This window comes from Felis catus, chromosome D1 (assembly GCF_018350175.1).
Source record: "Felis catus isolate Fca126 chromosome D1, F.catus_Fca126_mat1.0, whole genome shotgun sequence".
NCBI lineage: Eukaryota > Metazoa > Chordata > Mammalia > Carnivora > Felidae > Felis > Felis catus.
Window position 1 is genome coordinate 16189504 of NC_058377.1, and position 26151 is coordinate 16215654.

The 26151-nt window shown below is 40.1% G+C and overlaps 1 protein-coding gene, 1 non-coding gene and 1 pseudogene across 2 annotated transcripts in view; 2 read left to right on the forward strand and 1 right to left on the reverse strand.

The window, feature by feature from the left end:
* Positions 1-3686, reverse strand: LOC101083617 (annotated as a pseudogene).
* ARCN1 (archain 1) overlaps positions 3665-26151 on the forward strand; it is a 26452-nt gene continuing 3965 nt past the window's right edge. Inside the window, exons 1-8 of the mRNA XM_003992414.6 lie at positions 3665-3821; positions 16021-16284; positions 17096-17275; positions 17386-17591; positions 18254-18418; positions 21122-21287; positions 22685-22832; positions 23153-23261. Of these exons, the coding sequence (XP_003992463.1) occupies positions 3819-3821; positions 16021-16284; positions 17096-17275; positions 17386-17591; positions 18254-18418; positions 21122-21287; positions 22685-22832; positions 23153-23261 (1241 nt within the window). The 5' untranslated portion in view covers positions 3665-3818. The remainder of the gene's footprint in view (positions 3822-16020; positions 16285-17095; positions 17276-17385; positions 17592-18253; positions 18419-21121; positions 21288-22684; positions 22833-23152; positions 23262-26151) is intronic.
* Positions 18997-19103, forward strand: LOC111556908. Its single transcript, XR_002736613.1, has one exon. It is a non-coding gene; the product is annotated as a U6 spliceosomal RNA (small nuclear RNA).

Sequence of the window (26151 nt, forward strand, 5' to 3'; positions counted from 1 at the left end):
ACCTAAGCCAAAACCAAGAGTCAGATACCTACCCACCCAGGTGCCCCTTATTGTTATTATTTTTGACACTGGCTGAAAGAGAACTTGTTATTACTTTTCTGTACAGAAAGTTCAACAACGTCCACTTAGTCCAGTTTGGTGGCCAATTCTTTAGCCTTCGCCTTTTCCAACTCGGCAATGGGAGCCGCTGACTTTGGACCCATGATGTTACCTCCCCAGTGACAGTGGATCTCATCGTATCTGTTGTTGTAATGGGTCCTGATGGCTTCCACCAGCTTAGCCGGAGCTCCTTGGTCTTCCAAGTTACCTGGCGTGAAGGTGACAGTGGTGCAGGCCTTCCTGTAGACGGGATGCCTCACCCTGGCCTTGCCCTTGATAATGCAGTAGGGAACCCCTGTCTTACAACACAGAGCTGGCAGGAAGAAGACCAGCTCAATGGAATCCACATCATGTGCTATCACCAGCAGCTTGTTTTCCGCCAAGGTGGTGACACTATTTTTTTTAATTTTTCAGTGTTTTTATTCATTTTTGAGAGCAGAGTGTGACTAGGGGAGGGGCAGAGAGAGAGGGAGACACAGAATCCGAAGCAGGCTCCAGGTTCTGAGCTGTCAGCACAGAGCCCGACGTGGGGCTCCAACTCACGAACTGTGAGATCGTGACCTGAGCCAAAGTCAGACGCTTAACCAGCTGAGCCACCCAGGTGCCCCCAAGATGGTGACATCACTAACCCCAGCTTGAAGGACAGGAGGCCTCTTAGTGGGGAAATCTCCTTTGCCTGAAGCTTTCTTCTCAGCCTGAGCTGACAACCTCTGCTTCTTTTCTTGCTTTGTCTCTGGTCTGTATTTGTGAGCCAGCTTAAGCAGTTGAATAGCTAGCTGTTTGGCGGTCCAAGGCCTGAGTGAACTGGTTAGTCTCAGGAGGCACTTTTAGATGTTGATATTTAATAGCCCTTTGCTACTGCAGCCAGATGGATGAGGGCCATTTGACAAAGCAGGTGAGGTCCCTTTGGGGCTGGATGTCCTGTCCAGTGCCAAAGTCCTGGGACCTTTTCTCAAACAGGGGACCACCTTCTTGGCCTCCTGTTTCTCCACAACAGCAGGGGCCAGGGCCACCTTCTTCCTCTTAGCCTTCTTTTAGAGTAAAACCTGGCTCATTGTAAGTGTTCAGTAAGTATTAAGGAATAAACAAGAGGTAAAAAGGGGGCAGTGTCATCATGAGGAAACCGGGGTTTCAATCCTGGCTCTATCATTTACAGGCTGTTTGAGTTTGGGCAAGTGTTTAACTTCTTTGATCCTCAGTGTCCTTATCTGGATTGTTGTAAAGGACTAGAGATAATGTGCAAAGTACCTGACACAAAATAAACACTCAATAAAAGAATGCTGTTTTTCCATGGCCGCAGTGGATGAGTGCTGCAGAGTTGAGCTAGTAGCGTGGGACAAAATGATAAAGGACGCAGGGAACAACTGCTGAATCAGCTATACTCTGAGTCTGACCCTTGGCATGGGAGAAATGCCAACAGAATCAGAAGACTGGATTTGAGTTTTATTTCCATTACGTACTGGCTTAGAACTTTGTGTAAATTTCCTAAACTTGTCATTTTCTTCATCTATAAAATGGGCATAAGCCCTGCTTCTCACACACTTTTTTTCCCCTGCACACTTAAAAAATTTTTTTCAATGTCTATTTTATTTTTGAGAGAGAGAGAGAGAGAGAGAGAGCGAGCAGGTTAGGGGCAGGGAGAGAGAGACACACAGAATCTGAAGTAGGCTCCAGGCTCTGAGATGTCAGCACAGAGCCCGATATGGGGGATCAAACCCACGAACTGTGAGATCATGACCTGAGCCAAAGTCGACACAACACTTTTTAAAAAGATATGATTTAGGGGTACATGGCTAGCTCAGTCAGTAAAGCATATGACTCTTGATCTCTTGGTCTTGGGGTTGTAAGTTCAAACCCCATGTTTATTTAAAAATAAAATCTCAGGGCGACCTGGGCGGCTCAGTCAGTTGAGTGTCTGACTTCGGCTCAGATCATGATCTCACAGTTCATGAGTTTGAGCCCTGCATCAGGCTCTGTGCTCAGATGCTCTGTCTCCCTCTGTCTCTGCCCCTCCTCTGCTCGTGCTCTCTCTCTCAAAAATAAATAAACATTAAAAAATAAAAATAAACAAAATAAAGATACAACTTACAAACCATAAAAATTCTCCCTTTTAAAGTGTACAATCTAGTTTTTAGTATCGTCACAAGATTGTGTAACCACCATCTCTAATTTCAAAACATTTTCATCACTTTAAAGAACAAACCTCCCTCCCCATTTCTTCCCTCTCCTAATCCCTTGCAACGCTACTTTCTACCTCTATGGACTTGCCTACCCTGGACATTTCCTATAAATGGAATGAACAGGTTCAGAGCAAGTCTTCCAATATAAGCTCTGGTGTTTTGTTACTGGTTTCCTTTACTTAACAGGTTCATCCATGTTATATCATGTATCATTATCTTTTTATGACTAATATGACACATTTTGCTATTCATTCATCTATTGATGGACATTTGCATTGTTTCCACTTTTTGGCTATTATGAATGATGCTTCTAGGAACATCGGTGTACAAATTTTTGTATGAACATATGTTTTTAATTCTCTTGAGTATGTACCAAGGAGTGAAATTGATGGATCATATGGTAACTCTGTTTAATTTTTGAGAAACCGCCAAACTCTTTTTCCAAAGCATCTGCACTATTTTACATTTCCACCAGCATTGGGAGAGGGTTTTAATTTCTTCACATTCTCACCAACACTTATTGTTATAGCCATCTTAGTGGGTGTGAAGTGGTATCTCACTGTGATTTTGATTTGCATTTTCCTAAGAACTAAGGATGTTGAGCATCTTTTTGTGTGCTTATTGGTCATTTGTATATCTTTTTTACTTTTTTTTTTAAAGTTTGTTTATTTTTGAGACAGAGAGAGAGAGAGAGAGAGAGAGAGAGAGGGAGAGAGAGAAAGACAACACAAGCAGGGGAGGGGTGGAGGAAGAGAATCCTAAGCAGGCCCTGTACTGTCAGTACAGAGCCTGACATGGGGCTCGATCCCACCATCCTGAGATCATGACTTGAGCCAAAATCAAGAGTCAGAAGCTCAACTGACTGAGCCACCTAGGCACCCCTTTTTGTCTTCTGTGGAGACTTGTCTAGTTCGCCCATTTTTATTTATTTATCTTATTTATTTATTTATTTATTTATTTATTTTTAACTCATTTCTACACCCAGTGTGGGGCTCCTGCTCACAACCCCAGGATCAAGAACCGCATGCTCTTTGCACTGAGCCAGTCAGGTACCCGGGTCGTCCCCATTTTTAAATGAGCTCATATTTTTATTACTGAGTTCTAAGAGTTCTTTATATATTCTGAATACTAGTCCCTTATGCACACCAGTTAGTTTGTATATTAAATAATACGGTGGCTGCGAGAGCTTTATAAACTGTAAGAGGTGTTGCTAATTAAGCGAACGCGCTGACAATCTGCGAAAGCACAGAAAACAGGAGCTTTCGGAGCTGTAGCGTGAGCCTCCTATACCTCCTTGGCAAAACCTGCCCAGCAGCCGGGTACTGCACATCCCCACCCCACGGCGCCCCGCCCTCCGCCCTTTGACCCGCGCCATTTCCGGTTGGAGACGTGGCTCGAGGCCGCCATCTTGGCAAGAGGCGAAGCGGCAGCGGCTCCTGACAGGGGGGCGGCAGGTCCGGAGCGGCCGGTGCTCCCCTTCCCCTGACCCCAGCCCCAGTGGAGCCGGAAGCGCGAGTGAGCCCCATCACCGTCCTCACCATGGTAAGATCCGAGCCGGTCCGAATTGCCGGGGTCTGCTTCCCTTGCCCGTTGTCCCTGCCAGACGGCCTGGTGCTGGGGCCAGAGGAGTCCCGCCCAGGGGGCCTGGAGCCGGACACTTCCCTCGGGGCTCGGGGAGCCGTGTGGACTTCCCTGCCCTGTGCCCGACCTCCCAGGAGATCCGACGGACCTGCCTGCCGTCCCTTTCCCGTTGCGCCCACACCCCTTCTCCCTGCCCAGCTGGGCACCCTCGTCTTCTGGGCCCGGGGTGTTGCTGTTCGAGAACCGCGTAGTGTTGTGGCTTAGACCGTCTCGCTGCAGACCTCGGTGCTAGTGTCCAGAGGGTTCCCTGGGGGCCGGGCTCTGCAGGCTGGTCTCCTCTGGGGGGGTGGGGGGGGCTCCCTTTCTTCGGTAATCGGCTCTCTCCTCATCCCCGGGGTTTGGTAGGCCCTTGATACTCGGAATCCAAACCCATTGGTGTTCAGGACTTCTTTTGTTTGTTCGGAAGGGGGAAATAGAGGAAAGTTCGAAAGGAAGATGGAACAGGAAGGAGGAACTTGTGACGTTACTTTGTAGGACCCAGGTGTCCCTGAGACCTTTCGCTACTTCTACAGAATTTAGGTGTGTCCGTTTGTCAGTGTTACCCAGTACATGCCGTGTATGGGGCGTTAGGGAGATGTGAGCGAGTAATAAGAGAACACAGGCTTTCTGTTTTCAAGGAACTTAACGAAGTAAAATGTGTAGGTGGCACATCGTAATCGGAACTCTCACGGGGGGGGGGGGGGGGACAAGAAGGGGTTGCACCCTTCTTCAGATGTTCCTTGCCTTCAGATGCGTGATCTTCATGTTCTCATCTATTGTAGAGACGGGGAAGATTAATGTGTTTGAGGATGGGACAAAACAGTGCTGACAGCACGAAATCTTGCTTTATCACTACAGTTTGTGGATATTTATGAAGTAGGAGAAATTCTTTGGTTCCAGATGAGCTAGTGACTTGGTGTACTTTATGCTCTTAAATCTTTTGAAGGATTTTTTTTTATTCCGTCAATTCATTAATTGGTTTAAAGCATCTTCCTACACACTTGAGAGGTGACGGTATAGTTTGGTGCCAATCCTATTCAGTTCTGTTGACAGCGTTTTTAGATGAGAACTTGGATGGTGGAGGGGTAGGATTCATGCTTGGTTTTTTAAACCACTGAAGGATTTTTGTTTTCAGCTTCAGGCAAATAAATCGCACCCAGAAGGTTTGCCTCATAAGCTTTACTGTTGGACATAAATGTTTCAAAAACTCCCGTTTTTCATTTCCACTAGGAGGCTCAATATTGGGATAGGGATTCTTAAATTCCTTGGCTGTTTACATCCTGGGTGTATTTAGTGCATTTTAGAGCATATTATAATTTTAATAGCAAAATTAAAGTCTTGTAGTACATAAACCAAATACAGATAGTCTTTACAAAAATCGTGTTTGTTGAAAAGTTTTTGGAACTTAATATAAGAGAGAGCACAAGCAGGTGAGGGTCAAAGGGGAGGAGAGACCAGATTCCAAGCAGGCACCACACCATCAGCGAAGAGCCCGACGTGGGGCTCAAACTCATGAATCGTGAGATGGTGACCCGAGCCAATACCATGAGTTGGATGCTCAACTGACTGAGACGCCCAGTCGCCCTGGAACTTAATATTTTTAATTCATTGATAACTGAGAGGTGATAAAGCCTTAGGTATTGAATGATAAACATAAAAATAAATTTTGCATGTTATTTGAATATGTGCATATACATACAGTTGTGTCATATTTAAATATGCATATTTTAAAAAATCATATGGGACTTGGCAAGAGCCAGATACCCACAGATTGGTGTACTCTGGAGAAAAACTTATCTCAGTATATTCTGCTCTGCTGAGTGTTAAGAAATTATTAAGTATTATTTCTGTATAATGTTTTTGGGTCTTATTCTTTTACTAAAAGATTCCTAGATAGTAGAAATGTCCAAATAGGTCACGTTTTGTAAGATTTATTCTGTCTAAAAGTTGTATCAGAACTTCTGAAAGATGATTTTTCCTCAGCATTTTATTATAAAACTTTCAAACATCTAGGAAAGTTGAAATAACTTCACAGTTATTTCACCCACATTTTTTTTTTTTTAAGATTTTATTTTTAAGTAATTTCTACAGCCAGTGCAGGCTTGAACTTACAACCCCAAGATCAAGAGTCTCATGCTCCACTGACTGAGCCAGCCAGGCGCCCCATCAGCAGCTAGATTCTATAATTAACATTTCTCTATGTTTATTTTATTGCTCATTTAATCATCCATCCATCCCTCTCTCCACCTTTTTTTTTTTAATTTTTAATTTTTTAAATGCATTTCAGAGTAAGTTGAAGATATCAGTACATAAATGTTGGTGGGAGGGTTGTAGGTATGTCATTTTCCTGTTTTTCTTTTTTTCAAAGTTTTAAAGTTGACACACAGTATTGACAGTTTTAGGTATAATAAATGTTGATTTTTGAAAAATAAATTTCCTTTGTTAATGCAAAGAAGTTAATGCAAAATGTCCCATATTAGGAAGTCCTAGTAGGGGAAATAAATGAACAAATGCAGAAACAAATGGCTTATGATGACTTTGTCATGAAGTGAAGTACAAAAAAGGGCATCTTTTGATTAGATCTTCTTTCTAGTTTTCTGCAAATTAATGAGAACATGTTCTTATTTTCTTAACATTTGTTAGATAGTATGGTCCGTTCTTTGTCTTAATAAATTTAGAATTGCATAAACTTGATATGAAGTCTCATGGTAGCAACAGTCTGTAAAATCTTTGGTTACTTACAGAATGCTGTTTTATTCACTCAGGATAGCAATGAGTAAACTAGACTGGACATATTGAATATGAATGATGACATTCCGTTCCAGAAGTCATTAGTTATTAGAAAGCTAGATTTGGGTTCCTGTGAATGATCTGCACATAATGAGGGAGAAACTGAAATCCTACATAGTAATAACAGTCCCCAACTAGGCGGTTATTATTGCTTTTATTTACCTTTGTATATAACATAGCAGCTGCACAGCCTTTGTTTTCTTTATGTATCTTTTTGATTGTTGTTTGAGAGTACAGCAAAGAAGAAAAAAGTTCTTGAGTTTCTGTTGATTTGTCAACTGTTTATTCTTCAGGTAGAAAGTTTTTACTGCCGAAAGTGAGAACAATGTCCTTTTATTTTCATTCTCTACAAGAAACTTGGGATGAGCTTAAAACTCTCACTGAGTAACTTTCAAGTTTTAGGTTTTGTATGAGGTGTAGATTTTATTGTAATCATCCCTCTGATTCTCTCTGTAATTACCTCATGCAAACAGGAAAGACAAAGTGATCCTCTCTGACAGTTGTAGAAACTAGCCTTAATATGATCATGAATCACGTATATGTGTATATGACATCATTGCAGTCATTTACAAAGGAAAAAGTGACTGCCTAGTTCTGGGAGTGAGGAATATGGAACATCTAGAGGTTCGAGGAAATCTTCAGCTTTTTTTCTTTAGGGAATTGTGCGTGTTTATGGTGGATCACTACCTGTTATTCTCAGACCTTTATCACTGGTGGGGATGAAGACATGGTATGGCAGCTTATCTCAGACACAGCTCTGTCTGCACACACATGATTTGTTTTGATGAGGCAGTTTGCCTTTTAGCAGCTTAATATTAATGTAAAATACTGTTCCAAAGTAATTGCTACTGGAGTAGTGGGTGTAAAGTGGGGGTATTGTACACTTTTAGTTGCTATAAAATTTTCAAATGCTTAACTTTAGAATTGTAAAGATGCAAAGGCACAGTAGATTTCATATAAACCTCTATTTTGGGGAAGCAATTAAGTGACTTATGCAATATATAATTAGTGCCAGAGGCAGAACAGAAACTAATTCTTTAGGTTTCTTTACTCCAAGAACTTTCTGATCCATGTAGTTAAATCTGGGTAGAAGAGGGTTGTTATTTAATCCAAACACAAATGATAATATACTCAAACCATCTTAAGTATTATTAAGAGAAAGTTGTTTGACGAAGCTCAACTTAATGGTTTTTTGTTGTTGTTTTGTTTTCAACAATCCTGGAGATGTCATCTAACTTTTGGGCCCTCAGTTTTTACATCTATAAAACCACCACGGGCTCTTGAAAGGTCCTTTTAGGTCTAAATGTTCTTTTCCAAAAATGTAATAAATAAATAAAGCAACTTTATAGAGAATCATATTTATTCATTCTTCCCCAAAGAAAATCAGATCAAATTACAGTCAGAAAAATTAACTTACCTTGTTGTGTATACTGTATTTTATTTTATTTTATTATTATTTTTTTCAACGTTTATTTTTGGGACAGAGAGAGACAGAGCATGAACAGGGGAGGGGCAGAGAGAGAGGGAGACACAGAAACGGAAACAGGCTCCAGGCTCTGAGCCATCAGCCCAGAGCCCGACGCGGGGCTCGAACTCACGGACCGCGAGATCGTGACGAGAGCCGAAGTCGGACGCTCAACCGACTGCGCCACCCAGGCGCCCCAAACATTTATTAAAATACAGTATACACGGGGCGCCTGGGTGGCTCCCTCTCTCTCTGCCCCTCCCCTGTTCATGCTCTGTCTCTCTCTGTCCCAAAAATAAATAAACGTTGAAAAAAAATTAATAAATGTTAAACGTTGGGGCTCCTGGGTGGCTCCAGTCATTTAAGCGTCTTGACTGTTGGTTTTGGCCCAGGTCATCATTTCATGGTTTGTGAGACTGAGCCCTGTGTTGAGCTCTGTCTACACTTACGGCGTGGAGCCTGCTTGGGATTCTGTCTGTCCCCCTCCCTCGCTCTCTCTGTCTTGCTTTCACAAAAAATATATAAACATTGAAAAAAAAATAAGTAAATGTTTGACATTGGTGAACACTGATATGAAGGGGAAGCTTTATTATGTCAAGGCACTTAAGAAGACGAATGCTAATTTAAAACAGGTTAAATTTATCTTGTTTAGAGGTGACCATACCTTCCAGAGGGGACATGAATAACATAGTGAATAGAAACCTGTGTTAACTTCATGGTCCCTCTGATTGTGGTGTCTTGGGTATTTCAAGGTTTAGAGCCATACTTAGTGTGGGGCACTTTGGTACTACTTCAGAAGCCTTGTTTTGCTTGTGTCTGTATAATGGAATGACTCAGAGAGTCTCAGAGTAGAGCTCTTCTGCTTAGGTCCTACCTACTGTTTTACTCCACTGTTTGTTCATATTTACAGACTCAACTTCCCCCAATTAATCAAAGCATGATTTAAGCGCTGTTTCTTTCACCAAGTCATCCCTGATCTTACCAACTAGAAGTAATCTCTTTGAAATCCCAGAGTATGTTACTTAACACATTCTGCCCATTATTACACTTATTTGTGTCTTATCCCTTGTAGGCTTTTTTCTGAAATTGAGGTATAATAGGGCGCCTGGCTGGCTCAGTCGGCTAAGCATCCGACTTTGGTTCAGGTCATGATTTCATGGTTCATGGGGTCGAGCCCTGTGTCAGGCTCTGTGCTGACAGCTTGGAGCATGGAGCCTGCTTTAGATTCTATGTCTCCCTCTCTCTCTGCCCCTCCCCCACTCACGTTCTGTCCCTCTGTGTCTCAAAAATAAATAAACATTAAAAATATAAAATTGAGGTATAATTGATATATACCATTATATCAGTTTCAGGTGTACAGCATGATGATTCAATATTTGTATATGTTGTGAAATGATCATTACAATAAGTCTAATTAACATCCCTCACGATAGTTACTTACAAAATGGTTTTTCTTGTGATGTGACCTTTTAAGATCCTACTAGGCTTTTGGAAGGAAGAATGCTAATTGGTTTCCTCTTAGTATTCCTGGAGAACATCTGGTGTGTATAGTAGGTGTTCAATAAATAATCATTTAGTTATTTTTATAATAATGTTAAAATGGAGACCACCAATCTATAAATAGCCTTTGACAAGCCCAATTAATAAAGCAAAGTAGATGGGGGTTCCTGGGGGGCTCTGTTGGTTAAACGGCCCACTCTTGATTTATGCTCAGGTCAAGACCTCACAGTGGTGAGATAGAGCCCTGTGTTGGGCTCCGGGCTCACAGCACGGAGCCTGCTTGGGATTCTCTCCCCCCCCTCTCTCTTTCTCTGCTCCTCCCCTGCTCCTGTGTCTCTCTTTTTTCAAAATAAATAAACATTTAAAAAAAATAAAGGAGGTGACTTGCTCCTATTCACAGCATATACCTTTCTGGTTACAAGTTGCCTTTTGTTTCTTTGTTTCTTTGTCCCTTTTGTGTTGCCTTTGGTGTTAGTTTTTACCTAAGTTCTATCTGTGTGGAATGGATGCATTTTTTTTTTAAATTTTATTTAAGTAATCTGTACACCTGATGTGGCCTCAAACTCACAACTCTGAGATGAAGAGTCACACACTCTTCTGACTGAGCCAACCAGGCACTCTGTATAATATTTTAATTGATATATCACACCTTTAAAATTATCAGTAATGCCTTATTATCATTCACTCTTCTTTTACTGTTCAAATTTTCCTGTTTTACATTTTTTAACAGTTTGAATCAGGAGTCACATAAGATTTATATATTGTGATTGGTTGACAGGTTTCTTCAGTCTCTCTTAATCTGTGGGTTTGCTCTCCTTTTTGTTTTATTAATTAAAACAAATTTTTTAAATTTTTAAATTTTAATTTAAGTAGGCTCCATACCCAACATGGGGCTTGAACTCATGACACTGAGATCATGAGCTGCATCCTCTATCTACTGAGCCAACCAGGCGCCCCTGCCCTTCTTTTTATTTTTAATTGAGATATAAATCACATACCATAAAATTTAGCCTTTTAAATTTATATCATTCAGTAGATGTTTTAGTATGTTCACTAAGTTGTACAACCATCACCACTATCTAAACTTAGAACATTTTCATAACCCCAAAGAGAAACCCTGTACTCATTTGCAGTCACTCATTTCCCCTTTCCCAGCCCCTGGCAACCACTAATCAACTTTCTGTTTCTGGTTTTGCCAATTCTGGATGTTTCATATAAATGGAAGCATGTAAGATGTGGCCTTTTATGTTTGGTTTCTTTCACTTAGCACAATATTTTCAAAGTTCATCCATGTTGTAGCATGTTCTTCATTTCTTTTTATGACTAATATTCCATTGTATGGATATACACTTTGTTTATCCATTCATCAGTTGATAGATTTTTGGGTTTTCTCTTTTTAGCTTATTTTCATCATTATGAATGATGCTGCTATGAACATTGATGTACAAGTTTTTTTATGCAGTACAGCTCTTTTCTGAGGGACATTTTGGAGCAAAAATATTATTATTTGGACATACGTGGCATGTAAACCAATAGTGAACCAGTACAGAGATTTATCTGCTTGTCCTTATTAGTAAGCTGAAACAGTGACTAAGTTTTTATCTTTTTAATTATTTTGCCAGGGGCGCCTGGGTGTCTCAGTTGGTAGAGTGTCGGACTCTTTTTTTCCTTAATGTTTATTTTATTTTGAGAGAGAGAAAGCATGAGTAGGATGAGGGGGGAGGAGGAGGGGGGGAGAGAGAGAGAGAGAGGAAAGAGAGAGAGAGAGAGAGAGAGAGAAAGAAAGAAAGAAAGAAAGAAAGAAAGAAAGAAAGAAAGAAAGAATCCCAAGCAGAAAGAAAGAAAGAAAGAAAGAAAGAAAGAAAGAAAGAAAGAAAGAAAGAATGAATCCCAAGCAGGTTCCGAGCTGCCAATGCAGAACCCAACTCGAGACTCAATCCTACCAACAGTGAGATCATGACTTGAGCCAAAATCAAAAGTCAAACGCTTAACCGACTGAGTCACCCAGGTGCCCCAAGTGTCCATCTCTTGATTTCGGCTCAGGCCAGGATCCAGGTAACTTATGGGATTGAGCCCTGGGTTGGGCTCTATGCACAGCATGGAACCTGCTTAAGATTCTCTTTCTCTCCCTCTGCCCTTCTACCCTACTTGTGCGCACGCTCTCTCTCTCCCTCTAAAATTAAAAAAGGAAAAAGAAAAAAGTAAGTTTGTTTTGCCAGAAATCTGTAGATGGTTGAAATATGAACCTATGATAAAAATTAATGTGAAATCACGGGCACCTGGGTGGCTCAGTTGGTTGAGCCACTGACTTTGGCTCAGGTCATGATCTCATCATGGCTCTGTACTGACAGCTCAGAGCCTGGAGTTTGCTTCGGATTCTGTGTCTCCCTCTTGCTGTGCCCCTCCCTCATTCATGCTCTGTCTCTCTTTCTCTCAAAAATAAATAAGACATTTAAAAAAATTTAAAAAAATGTGAAATGAAATTTCTTGAGTACATTTAGTTTTGGCCTTCTGTACAAATATAACTCTTGACCTGGTAATAATTTTAGGTCAGTTTCATCTACAAAGAGATTAAAATATTAGCATTATTTGTGTACCAAAAATTACCCTTCCGTTTATTTAAAGAAATCTTTATTTCACACGATTAATGTAAAGACATGGAATTGCCACGATACACACTTTAAATATCTTAACAATTTTATACGTTAATCATACCTTAATAAAACCAAATTAAAAAGTAAAAATCTATAGCCAAAATAAATAAATAAAGTTAAAGACATGGAATGGATAATTTCCTTTGAGAAATGTGTCATAATCATTTTGCATTTTTTTTCTTTTTCTGGTATCCTTTACTACCTTCAGTATATCTTTTTGCCTCATATGTAGGTGATGACAAAAACCTCCCAAGGCCAAGGGGTCAGTGTTGATGAAAGATAGATTTTTTTTGAGTGCAAAACTATTTATTTTAAAATATATAAATATTTGGGGAAAAATAACTGTTTTTGGACTTTTAAGCTAGATTATTTGTCATTTAAAAAAAAATTTAATGCTTGTTTTATTTTAGAGAGGGAGGTGAGGGGGGGAGGAGCAGAGAGAGGGAGACACAGGATCCGAAGCAGGCTCCAGGTTCTGAGCTGTCAGCACCCGACTGTCAGCCTTGACTCAGGGCTCGAACTCTTGAACCGTGAGATCATACCTGAGCCTAAGTTGGACGCTTGATCGACTGGGCCAGCCAGGCACCCCTGCCATTCTTAAAGTAATCAGCTGGAAACTTTTATACTCTGTGACTATCTAAAATATTTTCTTGAAATGGGCAGAAAACATGAATAGACACTTCTCTAAAGAAGACATCCGGATGGCCAACAAGCACATGAAAAGATGCTCAACGTCACTCCTCACCAGGGAAATACAAATCAAAACCACACTCAGATTATCACCTCACGCCAGTCAGAGTGGCCAAAATGAACAAATCAGGAGACTATAGATGCTAGAGAGGATGTGGAGAAACGGGAACCCTCTTGCACTGTTGGTGGGAATGCAAATTGGTGCAGCCACTCTGGAAAACAGTTTGGAGGTTCCTCAAAAAATTAAAAATAGATCTACCCTATGACCCAGCAGTAGCACTGCTAGGAATTTACCCAAGGGATACAGGAGTACTGATGCATAGGGGCACTGTATCCCAATGTTTGTAGCAGCACTCTCAACAATAGCCAAATTATGGAAAGAGCCTAAATGTCCATCAACTGATGAATGGATAAAGAAATTGTGGTTTATATACACAATGGAGTACTACATGGCAATGAGAAAGAACAAAATATGGCCCTTTGTAGCAACGTGGATGGAACTGGAGAGTGTGATGCTAAGTGAAATAAGCCATACAGAGAAAGACAGATACCATATGTTTTCACTCTTATGTGGATCCTGAGAAACTTAACAGAAACCCATGGGGGAGGGGAAGGAAAAGAAAAAGAGGTTAGAGTGGGAGAGAGCCAAAGCATAAGAGACTCTTAAAAACTGAGAACAAACTGAGGGTTGATGGGGGGTGGGAGAGAGGGGAGAGTGGGTGATGGGTATTGAGGAGGGCACCTTTTGGGATGAGCACTGGGTGTTGTATGGAAACCAATTTGACAATAAATTTCATATATTGAAAAATATAAATAAAAATAAAAATCCCTGAAAAAAAATATTTTCTTGATCCTTTTAAAAGTAATTTACAAAACAAGATTTTTTTCTGAGGGTATTTATGATTTAGGACATTTTTTAAAAAAATTTTTTCCCTACTTTAAATTTTATTTACATTTATTTTAAAATATATGTGTATGTTTTTAATGTTTATTTTTGAAGGGGAGAGAGAGAGAGAGAGAGAGCATGAGTGGAGGAGGGGCAGAGAGAGAGAGAGGGAGATACAGAATCCAAAACAGGCTCCAGGCTCCCAGCTGTCAGCTCAGAGCCTGATGTGGGGCTTGAACTCAAAAATTGTGAGATAATGACCTGAGCCGAAGTCGGAGGCTCAACCGACTGAGCCACCAGGCACCCCATATTTGCACTTATTTTATACGGAATTGACTCCCAGGCCATCAGTCTTTGTTTCTTCAGTTTCTTCTGGGTTTGTTTTTTTTTTTTGTTGTTGTTTTTTTTTGTTTTTTTTTTTTCTTCTGTGCAATCTCCTCTTCTGGTTTAGGAACAGTCTCCTCTTTTTCAGTAAGTATCATCTCAGTGTGGCAGAGAGAGCTCATGTATGGGTAGATCTGACCATGAGCTCTGTAAGTTCTCCCCATATTGGGGGCTTTGTTCACCTGGATGTGCTCAGTGATCAGAAAATCTACGTCTAAACCCTTAAGTTCAGCATTTCTCTGTGCATTTTTAAGCATGTACAGTAAAAATTCAGTATTCTTTTTGGGCCACCAACCCTTGTGCAGCCCCACTGGTTGGCCTTGGGCACACCTACCAACTCTACCTTTGTGGTGACAGAGTGGTACAGATTGCTCTGTAAATGACATCATTCAGATACTTAGTGGCTTTTCCAGTGCATACCCTGATGGCCCGGGCAGTTTCTTAAAGTGAACATGAAGATTTGAAGCCCCCCCCACCTTTTTTTTTTTTAGTGTTTACTTATTTATTTTGAGAGAGAGCTCATGTGTGTGTGCAGGGGGGGGACAGAGAGAGAAAAGAATCTCATGCAGGCTCCATGCTCAGCAGCCCTGAGCCCAGCACGGGGCTCGATCTCATGACCTGAGATGAAATCAAGAGTTTGTCGCTCAACTGACTGAGCCACCCAGGAGCCCCTGAACCTCTATAGACCAAACACTTCTCTAATATAAATTGTTTTCACCTAGCTGCTTAGAAATAAACATGATGGTAATTATCTCCCAAATAACCTAATTACCTAGTCTTGGTGCATAAGGACATTGTGTTCTCATCTAATTGTTATAGAACTCTATTGATGTACTGAGACTATAGGAATATTTGAATTGACTAAATTGTTTTTTCTTCAAGTTGCTCGCTTATTCGGCAGTTTCTGTAAAGCTGCGAAGTCTGATTAGTGGGATACTGCTATTTCAGATGTTGTATCCCAGCGTTGAGGCTTCTGAAATGTGTAAATAGTCCTTTTGTTACTTGTATTTGTGAATTCTTGGGTTCCTGGACTGTAGAGACGGTTAATACTGTACTTAATTTTCTTACTCCCCTGCTAATGGCTTTTGAGGTCTCTTCGTCTTCTTTTGGTGCTGTTTTGTTTAATGAATGCCAGACTGTGAGAAAAGGCTGTAGGTCTTGATCATTGATTGGAGTCCCAACCTGTGTAAAACATTGAGTCATTCAGTTTCTCATTTTACAGATTGTTTACATATCTGGAGGTAAGATAGTGTGGGATGGGAACGTTATTAATCAAAGAGCAAAAGATCAACTTAGACTCACTAGATTGGATCCATGTTCTAGGTAAAAATGAAAGGAAAGGTCAAGGGGCTTCCTTTAAACCTTTAATCCTGGTCAGACCTGTTTTGCTGTGGAGATTTCTGTTCTTAGAAAAAGTTTTTAACTATTCTTCATGGGTCTGCCAAAGCAAAGAGCAGTCCGTTTCTGAGTTCTAGGGAATCTGTTAACAAACATATTTGTAGACTTGGAAAAAGGTGTTTTGTTTTTTTAACTAAGTTTTTCTTAAGCTATGGTATTGAAAAATAGGAATGATAGTTTCATTTTCCTCTATTGTAGCTTTACTTTATGAATTACATACTAGAATGAAAAGAACAATGAAGTAGAGTTTGAAGGTCACGTCACTGAGTGTGGCATTCTGTGTAAGATCTGAGGATGCTAAGAAAACAGATTTGAAGAAATAATTTGTATTTACTTCATGTATGTTCCTGGCAGGTGCTGTTGGCAGCAGCGGTCTGCACGAAAGCAGGAAAGGCTATTGTTTCTCGACAGTTTGTGGAGATGACCCGAACTCGTATTGAGGGCTTGTTAGCAGCGTTTCCAAAGCTCATGAACACTGGAAAACAGCATACATTTGTTGAAACAGAGAGTGTAAGATATGTCTACCAGCCTATGGAGAAACTGTATATGGTGCTGATCACTACCAAAAACAGTAACATCTTAGAAGATCTGGAGACCCTAAGGCTTTTCTCAAGAGTGGTAAGAGTCCTTTTGTAATGGTGGGTTATAGTTTTCTGCTTTGAATTTTCCCTATGAAACTGTTTATCCCCCAAAGCAGCTGCTATTTATCAGTTTGCATGCCGCATGCCTCCCACCCCTACCCCAGCAGTTTATTGCTACAGCTTCTTCCCTATTCATTCAGCAAACACTTTGTGCCCTCCTAGACTAAGTATCCCAAAAGAGAATGTGCAAACTGATCTTTCCTTTCACAGACCTTAAGTGGTTGCTTCGATCTGTTTTTGTGGTTCTGACACTTGTGTGTCCATATTTTTAGATCATGTTTATCAGATAAGATTTATTTATCTATTTAAATATTTATTTTAAGAGAGAGTGTGCACACACACTCTATAAAAATAAACATTAAAAAAAAAGGTTAGCTGCTTAATTCGCCTAAGCCACCCAGGCGCCCCTATTTATTTTTTAAGATTTTATTTTTAAGTTATCTCTACACCCACCATGGGGTTCAAACTTAACAACCCTAAGATCGAGTTGCATGCTCTATCTACTGAGCCAGCCAGGTGCCCCAGATAAGACTTATTGATATAACACAATACAATACAACATGCGCGCGCGCACACACACACACACACACACACACACACACACACACACTTTATGCCAAAGTCTTGCTTAAAAGAAAGGGTAGAGGATCTAACAGAGGGATTCAGGATTATTGAAATCTGTGTATTTTATTTTACTTTTTTTTAATATGTGTACTTTAAAGAATAAGACTTGGGAAACATAAATGCTGATAGATCTTAAATCTCTTTTCATTGCTGTCCACTATTAGATACCTGAGTATTGCCGAGCCTTAGAGGAGAATGAAATATCTGAACACTGTTTTGATTTAATTTTTGCTTTTGATGAAATCGTTGCCCTGGGATACCGGGAGAATGTTAACCTGGCACAGATTAGAACCTTCACGGAAATGGATTCTCACGAGGAGAAGGTGTTCAGAGCAGTTAGAGAGGTAAATAGGGTCTTCTTTGGGAATTCTTGTTCGTGTGTCTTTCTTTTAGGCTTTTAGTATTTTGATTTTCCTATATTCAAAGCCACATCCATGGATGTCTCTTTGTGTAGACTCAAGAACGTGAAGCCAAGGCTGAGATGCGGCGTAAAGCAAAGGAATTACAACAGGCCCGAAGAGATGCAGAGAGGCAGGGCAAAAAAGCACCAGGATTTGGAGGATTTGGAAGCTCTGCAGTATCTGGAGGCAGCACAGCTGCCATGATCACAGAGACCATCATTGAAACCGATAAACCAAAAGTGGCACCTGCACCAGCCAGGTATAGTCCAGTGTATCACCAGCAACCCTAGAATGGCAGATGAAGGCTGTATGTGTGTGTTGTGGAGTGATAACTGATTTCTGGCAAGTTGAAATTATGAATGACTTGATGAAGTAAGATGTAATATTAAATTTGGCTACATTGGCTACATAATAAAGGGATAAAGGAGAAATCTGAAGGTAGAGCATTTTTGTGTTAAAGAGTTCTTTTACAAATTATACCATGAGAGTTGCCTTATTTTGGGAAAGAAGGGGCTATTTAACTGTTTATGGAGCATTTTTTAATCTAAGTGTGAATGGCTTTCAGGGAGAATCTGAACTACCTGAAAGTACTATGTGCAACGGTTTATGCACAGGTGTATTTATCCGGACGAAAAGTACAAAGTTTTCATCTGATCATGCATGCTTACATAAATGTACCTTTGCTCTTTAGGTACTTGAAGCTTACATATTAATAGTGACTCAGCTGCCAGTTTGGGCAGGGAATAGTCTAATTCTCCACTAAACCCTAGGATACTTTGATTTTTCCCTTGAGATCTGCACATGCCTCTTAAAGAACAGCTTTAGGGAAAGCTTCAATGATATGGGGTTACTCATTCACTAATTTTTAAAAATCATGTGTATGTTTTTTCTTACTTTGTTATTTCTTATTCTTCCACTTAGGCCTTCAGGCCCCAGCAAGGCTTTGAAACTTGGAGCCAAAGGGAAGGAAGTAGATAATTTTGTAGACAAATTGAAATCTGAAGGTGAAACTATCATGTCCTCCAATATGGGCAAGCGGACTTCTGATGCAACCAAAGTGCATGCTCCACCCATTAATATGGAAAGGTGAGTAGTAACTTTTTCAGTAAGAACAGACCATATATTTAAAAATGTTTATTTTAGCGCATTACAAATTCTTTATGTGACTTTTAGTTTTTCTAGAATTTAAAAGACTTAGGATATATTTTAGGGACACCTGGTTGGCTCAGTTGGTTAAACTTCTGACTCTTGATTTTGGCTCAGGTCCTGATCTCATGGTTCGTGAGATTGAGCTCCGGGTTGGGTTCTGTGACGACAGCGTGGACCCTGCTTGGGATTCTTTCTCTCTCCCTCTCTCTCTACCCCTCCCTTGCTCACGCTCACTTGCTCTCTCTCTCCTTCTCTCTCAAGATAAGTAAACATTAAAAAAATAATATTAAAATCAAAGTGTTAAAAAAAAAAAAAGACTTAGAATATATTCCAGATTTTAGCACGGGGTCTTTTTTTTTCTTTTCTTTTTTAACCGTGATTTTAACTGTGGCTCTCAGCTATTTATTTCCTATGAAGTTTAGAACTTACCTTTTATCAACTCTGCTGGCTAAATTTATAAGTAACTTGTCTTCATGCCTAGTGTGTGCCTTGTCTCTTAAAGTGGAGTTGAATTAGTGCTCTCTTGGGCAGCACATAAACTCAAATAGGAACGGTACAGAGAAGATGAGCATGGCCTCTGTGCAAGGATGACACGCAAATTTGAGAAGCTTCCATATTTAAAAAAAAAAGTGGACTTGAATTAGCTAGAGGTGTAGCAGCCCTACACTGTATTTTGGCATGTCTTCTTCTAATTAAACTTTCAGGAGAACCAATCTTTAATACGAAATGTATAAATATCTTTAATAGCAAATTAACTTCGTTTGCCTTTTCAGTACTTAAACTCAGTATAGAATATTTTGATTTGTTTCTGATCTAAGGATTGGTTGGTAACATTTTTAGTTACCAAGTTCACATATTCATGACTCAGATTTCTTGTCTTGAAGCCCAGACCTTCTACTGTTGCTGATGGTTTTGGGGTCAAGTGAAAGATGAGTCTGGGAGGATACTTTTATCAGGTGTGCATGAAAGAGGAGTGTTTTGTATATCCTTTTCTGTATGAAATGAACAGGGATACATTGGGGTAAATCTCTTAAATCGCTAAAGCTCCTTTGCTATTCCTGGTGGTTGCTTAGGGTGTGACACTATTTTAAAAAGATGCTGGAAACTGTCATGTATTAGAGAGGGCTCGAGGTTCTTTGCTAAATGATGAAATACTTGCTGAGCACGGAGCAGACTCTTGTGAAGACGCATGGGCCCCTGCGCTATTTAAAGATGCGCTCCTTTGTGGTCTTGAGTCTCATTCCTCTGTTTCTGGGAAGACTTCTGTGGTGGAACAGAGAACAAAATAGGATGCCAGAATATTCTTCTTAGCTTCTGCAGTTCACCCAGTTAAAAATAGTTGTAGTAAAGGATATGGATAGTTTGTGCTTCGTAATTGCCCAGAGAGGCAGCACTTTTTGTTTCACTTATTTTTTTTGTGTTAGGTTATACATTCATATAGTTCAAAATTCAAAAGGTTCAAAGAGTGTTACAATTAAAAGTCTTTGTCCCACCCAGCCAGGCAAGTTTGTCTTTTCGGAGGCAACTAGTATTAGTTTCTTCTTGTATTCTGAGGAGTATACTCTATATGTAGATGAATAAAAATATATGTATTTTTTTTCTTTTTATATGTAAGTGGTAATAACATACTAGGTACATTTTCCAGTTGCTTTTTTCACTTAATTATTGTGGAGATGAGAATATCCTTATTTGAAGCTATAAAGACGTGACATCTAAATGTAAGACTTTATCCTAAACTGGATCTTGTACAACTTTAAAGGACATTATTAGGTCAGCTGACAAAATTGGCATATGGTTGGTAGATTAAACAAAGTATCAGTGTTCGTTTACGAAGTTAATGTGTACTTTGGTTATGTAAGAGAATATCCTATTCTTGCAATACTGTGAAGTGTTTAGGGCTAAAGGGCCATGGTATGTATAATCTGCCTCTAAATGGTTCAGGAAAAGAAATCAAATAATAGTTGTAGAGAGTATGCAAATGATAAAACAGACGGTGGGGCAAAACGTTAACAGCATTTAAAAAGTGTATAAATGTATTTCTGGTATAATTTTAATTTTTTTCATTGTTGAAATTATTTTCAAATGAAAAGCATTTTCAGTTGTTGCCCCCTTTCTTCACAGCAGTGTTCATTTTTGTGGACGTACCTTTATGTGTTTAAGCAGTTCCCTCCTGATAGACACTTGAGTTATTTCCATACTTCTGCTATTATAACCCTTTCTTTAGTGAATGACATTGTTTGCACAGCTGAGACTTTGTGGGCTGAATCTAGTGCTTTAAATTTTGAAAAAAAAAATTTTTTTCAACGTTTATTTATTTTTGGGACAGAGAGAGACAGAGCATGAACGGGGGAGGGGCAGAGAGAGAGGGAGACACAGAATTGGAAACAGGCTCCAGGCTCCGAGCCATCAGCCCAGAGCCCGACGCGGGGCTCGAACTCACGGGCCGCGAGAATCGTGACCTGGCTGAAGTTGGACGCTCAACCGACTGTGCCACCCAGGCGCCCCTAGTGCTTTAAATTTTGTACGTACAGCAGTAGCACCTTAAAATAACTTGTTGATGGCTCATTACCATTAAACCCTGGAGAAAGGGAATTCTGGTTCCTGCTTTTCTGAACAGATTTTATTACTTTTTCCCTACAGTGTGCACATGAAGATTGAGGAAAAGATCACACTCACCTGTGGCCGAGATGGAGGATTGCAGAATATGGAATTGCATGGCATGATCATGCTTAGGATCTCAGACGATAAGTTTGGCCGAATTCGTCTTCATGTAGAGAATGAAGATAAGAAGGGGGTGCAGCTACAGGTGTGGAGAGGTTTTGGATAAGGGAGTCAACTGGAGTTTCTCCTTTGAACCATAGAACACAGAAAACATTTCTTTTTTCTTTTTTTTATATTATATATTTATTTATTTTGGGGGGAGGGGCAGAGAGAGAGGGAGACACAGAATCCGAGGCAGGCTCCAGGCTCTGAGCTGTCAGCACAGAGCCCGATGTGGGGCTCGAACCCACAAATTGAGATCGTGACCTGAGCTGATGTCGGACACTTAACCGACTGAGCCACCCAGGTGCCCCTGATTTCTTTTTAAAGTTTATTTATTTATTTTTTGAGAGAGAGACTGAGAGTGTGAGCCGGGGAGGGGCGAGAAAGAGGGAGAATCTCAAGCAGGCTCTGGCACTGTCAGCACAGAGCCCATGCGGGGCATCAAACTCTGCAAGCTCTGAGATCATGACCTGAGCCAGAATCAAGAGTTGGATGTTTAACTGACTGTGCTATTCAGGCGCCCCATTAATATGATTTCTGTAGTCCATCTTACATGGCCTGAATTTTAACAACTTGAGTGCTCTTGGCAAGATTGCAGCTAACCTTTCAACAGAACTTTTCCTTCTCCTGCCTGCTGACTATAAGGCCAGGACTCATATCTGACCCTGGCAACTGATCAGCATCTAACCTTAGTCTTCTACTTGGCTTGCCTGGCTCTCCCATGATGTTGCTTCCTGTGAAGTATTTTTAGAAAGGACTTGGTTGAATGTATTTAACTTTTTTCAATTACAAAGTTATTAACTTGTTCAATTACAAACAAAATAGTTTAGACTTGAAATTATTTTAATTATTACTTTTAAAATGTCTTAAATCTTTTTAAAATTCTTCAAAGAAGGGAAATTTTTCTTCAAATCAAAAGGAATTGGCATTGTTTAGGTACTCCTATTCTCTTCTCTTCTATTTATTTATTTATAAGATTTTATTTTTAAGTAATTTCTATACCCAACATGGACTTGAACTCACAACCCTGAGATCAAGAGTTGCATGCTCCACCAACTGACCTGGCCAGGTACCCCATGGTATTCTATCTTAGATATTTAGATTATGGGCCATGTAAGACCAGAAGGAATTTCTTTTCTTTTCTTTTTTTTTTTAACATAAATTTCTGGGTTTTTTTTTTTTCATGTTTATTATTTTGAAAGAGAGAATGAGCATGAGTGGGGGAGGGGCAGAAAGACAGGGAGAGAGAGGATCCCAAGCAGGCTCTGGCTGAAAGCAGAGACATAGGCTCTGGCTGAAAGCTCAGTCTCAAGAACTGTGAGATCATGACCTGAGTTGAAATCGAGAGCTGGACGCTTAACTGACTAAGCCACCAGGCACCCCTATTTCCTGTCTCATAATGCCTGAAACTCAGAAGTTTTCTCTTCCTTCTTATTTTAGACCCATCCAAATGTGGATAAAAAACTTTTCACTGCAGAATCTCTAATTGGCTTGAAGAATCCAGAGAAGTCGTTCCCAGTCAACAGTGACGTAGGGGTACTAAAGTGGAGGCTACAAACCACAGAAGAATCTTTTATTCCACTGACAAGTAAGTGTTTCTGGTCAGTCCCACTAAACTAGTCCACACTGAGAACCACAAATAGCCCTGGCTTGTACACTCTACATTCATTGCCACAGCAGAATGCTTTTTTGACAAAATGACCTTCTTTCAAAATGGACTTAGTGCTGGGTTTTGTGTATGTTAATCATGAGCTTTCATTTTTAATAGCTTTACTTTTGAAACTGTTATTTATAAGAGTTTATGTTAGGATATTTAAGGCCTGCAGCTGTCAGTTTTGATTTGCTGTCTTAACTTTTCTCCATTCTCCTTTTAGTATTTGAGTATTCCTGCTTTGCTTTTCTTCTCAGTTAATTGCTGGCCCTCAGAGAGTGGAAATGGCTGTGATGTCAACATAGAATATGAGCTGCAAGAAGATCATTTAGAACTGAATGATGTGATTATCACCATCCCACTCCCGTAAGTGGTGTCCCCGACATAATCAGTTTTTTCTGTGCTGGGCTTCTAGAACTAACCTTTCGGAACTTGTTTTGGAGGCAGTACTCAGTTGGCTATCCATCATAAAAATCTGCTTCCTAAAAAGATCAGTTGTAAAAGAAACCAGATACAAAAGGCTTCGATACTATACGGTTCCACTTACCGGACATTGTGAAAATGTGTCATACTCCTAGAACAGAAGTCAGGAGATAGAGAGGAAGGCAGTTGACTAACAGGGCACAAGAGAACTTTTGAGGATGATGGAAATGTTCTCTGACTTGATTGTGATAGTGCTTACGAGATTACATAGTCAAAGTGCACGGAGCTGTACACGTTAAAAGGAGTGGATTTACGGTTTTAAAACCAACTCAAACAGCCAGTTGTAGTTCTAGAGCTGTGTTTTCAGATGTTGGGCCTGTTTGTTCCTGTAGTAATGAAGACTTCCAGAAGGAGGAGCCAGTTCTCTGTCAAAAACCGTTCTCAGTTTTGTTTGCTACTCAAAGAAATTGAATCTGACTGAATCTTTCACTTTGCTCTTTAAACTTTCAGCTAAAGATGAAAGTACATTTTTTCTTTCTTTGTTCCTTCCTTTCTTTTTTTTTTTTAACGTTTATTTACTTTTGAGAGAGAGAGAGAGAGAGAGAGAGAGAGAGAGAGAGAGAGAGAGAGAGACACAGAGCATGGGAGGGGGCGGGGAGGGCAGAGAGAGATGGAGACACAGAATCTGAAGGAGGCTTCAGGCTCTGAGCTGTCAGCACAGAGCCCGACCTGGGACTTGAACTCAACAAGCTGTGAAATCATGACCTGAGCTGAAGTCGGACGCTTAACTGACTGAGCCACTCAGGTGCCCTGAGAGTACATTTTCAAGGGAACTATTCTTGCTGGAATACATATCTACATTAGTTTTAGTGAATTTCCTAACAATTTTATTGTGGTTTAGTTGACCTACCACAAACTACACATATTTAAATTGTACAATTTGATAAGTTTTGACACATAGACACCTGTGAAACCATCACCACAATAAAGATAATGATAATATCCATCACCCCTAGAAAATCAGTTCCAATAAGTTTTTGTTCTGTGCTTAAATGGCCTACTTTCCAGGATCATCTAGAAATATTCTCTCCCTCAAGTCAGTCTCACTAGCACTCACTTCCACTGAGTGTGCGCTATTATATCACCAATGAATTCCTAGCCCCTCTCCTCTTCCTCTCAGTACCTACCTCCCGTGATTAAGTATTGGGTGTCATTATACCTAATAAGCATATTCTTAATGTATTTTTATTGTTATATTGTTATTATTGCAGAGAAAATGGTACTAATTTAATTTGTAGTTTTGTTTCCTTTTTGATGTCCTTCAGACATTTATGTGGCCAGGTCAGGTTTTTAATCATTTTTTTAAATGGAAGGATTTAAAAAAAAATTTTTTTTTAATATTTATTTTTGAGAGAGAGGCAGAGCACAAGTGGTAGAGGGACAGAGAGAGAGGGAGACACAGAATCTGAAGCAGTCTCCAGGCTCTGAGCTGTCAGCCCAAACCTGATGCAGGGCTCAAACCTAAGAACTGTGAGATCATGACCTGAGCCAAAGTTGCACATTCAACTGACTCAGCTATCCAGGCGCCCCTGGTGTTTAGTCATTCTTATTTTTCCATTAAAAAAATATGCTTGGGGCACCTGGGTGGCTCAGTAGGTTAAGTGTCCAACTCTTGACTTTGGCTCAGGTCATGACCTCTCAGTTCATGGGATCGAGCCCTGAATGGGGCTCTGTGCTAACAATGTGGAAACTGCTTGGGATTCTCTGTCTCCCTGTCTCTCTGCCCTTCCCCCACTCCTTCTCATCTTCTCTCTCTCAAACATTTTTTTAAAAATTTAAAAAATAAAAAGTATGCTTTATTACCAATCTCTTCTTTATTGGAGTAACTATCTTATTCTTTACAGCATGGTTATTCTTTTAGAACAATAGATGGCTACCTTAAACCATTGTAGGGGTTGGGCGTTGGTGACAGGTGTGGGTTTTGTTTTGTCAAGATTTGTTTTACTACGCTATTTTTAGGATGCCACAATTTTTAGGCCTCTCCATCTACCCTATAATTGTGGTTATGGTGGTTTCCTGTGTCTTAGTTCAGTTTTGCAGTAGTCTCCAGAAAAGACCCTTACACAACATTTCACTCTGTTGTCTAGAACTGATTCGATTTTAGAGATCGGAATCGGAATCGGAACAAGAGCAGAGGAAGAAACATATATACAACTGGGACCATAAAATGGATAGGGAAGAGCTGATCATGTTGTATCACCCTTAAAATGTTTGTCTTCCTTATTTACTGTGTCCCTAATACAAGCATTTAATGTCATTGGCGAATTAAAAGATGGTAAATTTAGAATGTGTAGGAGGGGTGACACTGCCGATGCCACATTTGGGGGTACAGAGTACATCCTAACTAGCCCTGGTTCTCTTGCAGACTAAAGAACAGCTGTGTGTCTTTTCTCCCGTCATGTTCACATTCTGGGCAGAGGAAATTGTGTTTTCACTTATCAAATAAAAGTCCGCTTACTGGATTGTAAATCAGACCCGTTGGCGTCAACTACAAGTTTTGAAATGTTCTAAGGTCTTTTTTTTGTTTTTGTTTTTGTTTTTGTTCTAAGGTCTTTTGAAAACTCTTCTCAAAGACAATTTATCTCCATTCTAAATAACCACGTAATGGTGTGTAAGGTTTCCCATCACTACAATCACCCTGTTTTCCCCCCATTGTCATTTATAAAGAGAGCTGCATTATGTTAAAATTCATTCTTGACAGGGCAACAGACCCTTGGTGCAGGACTTTTGGAAATACATCCCCCTTCACATGTTCGTCAGTCTCAGTCCCCTG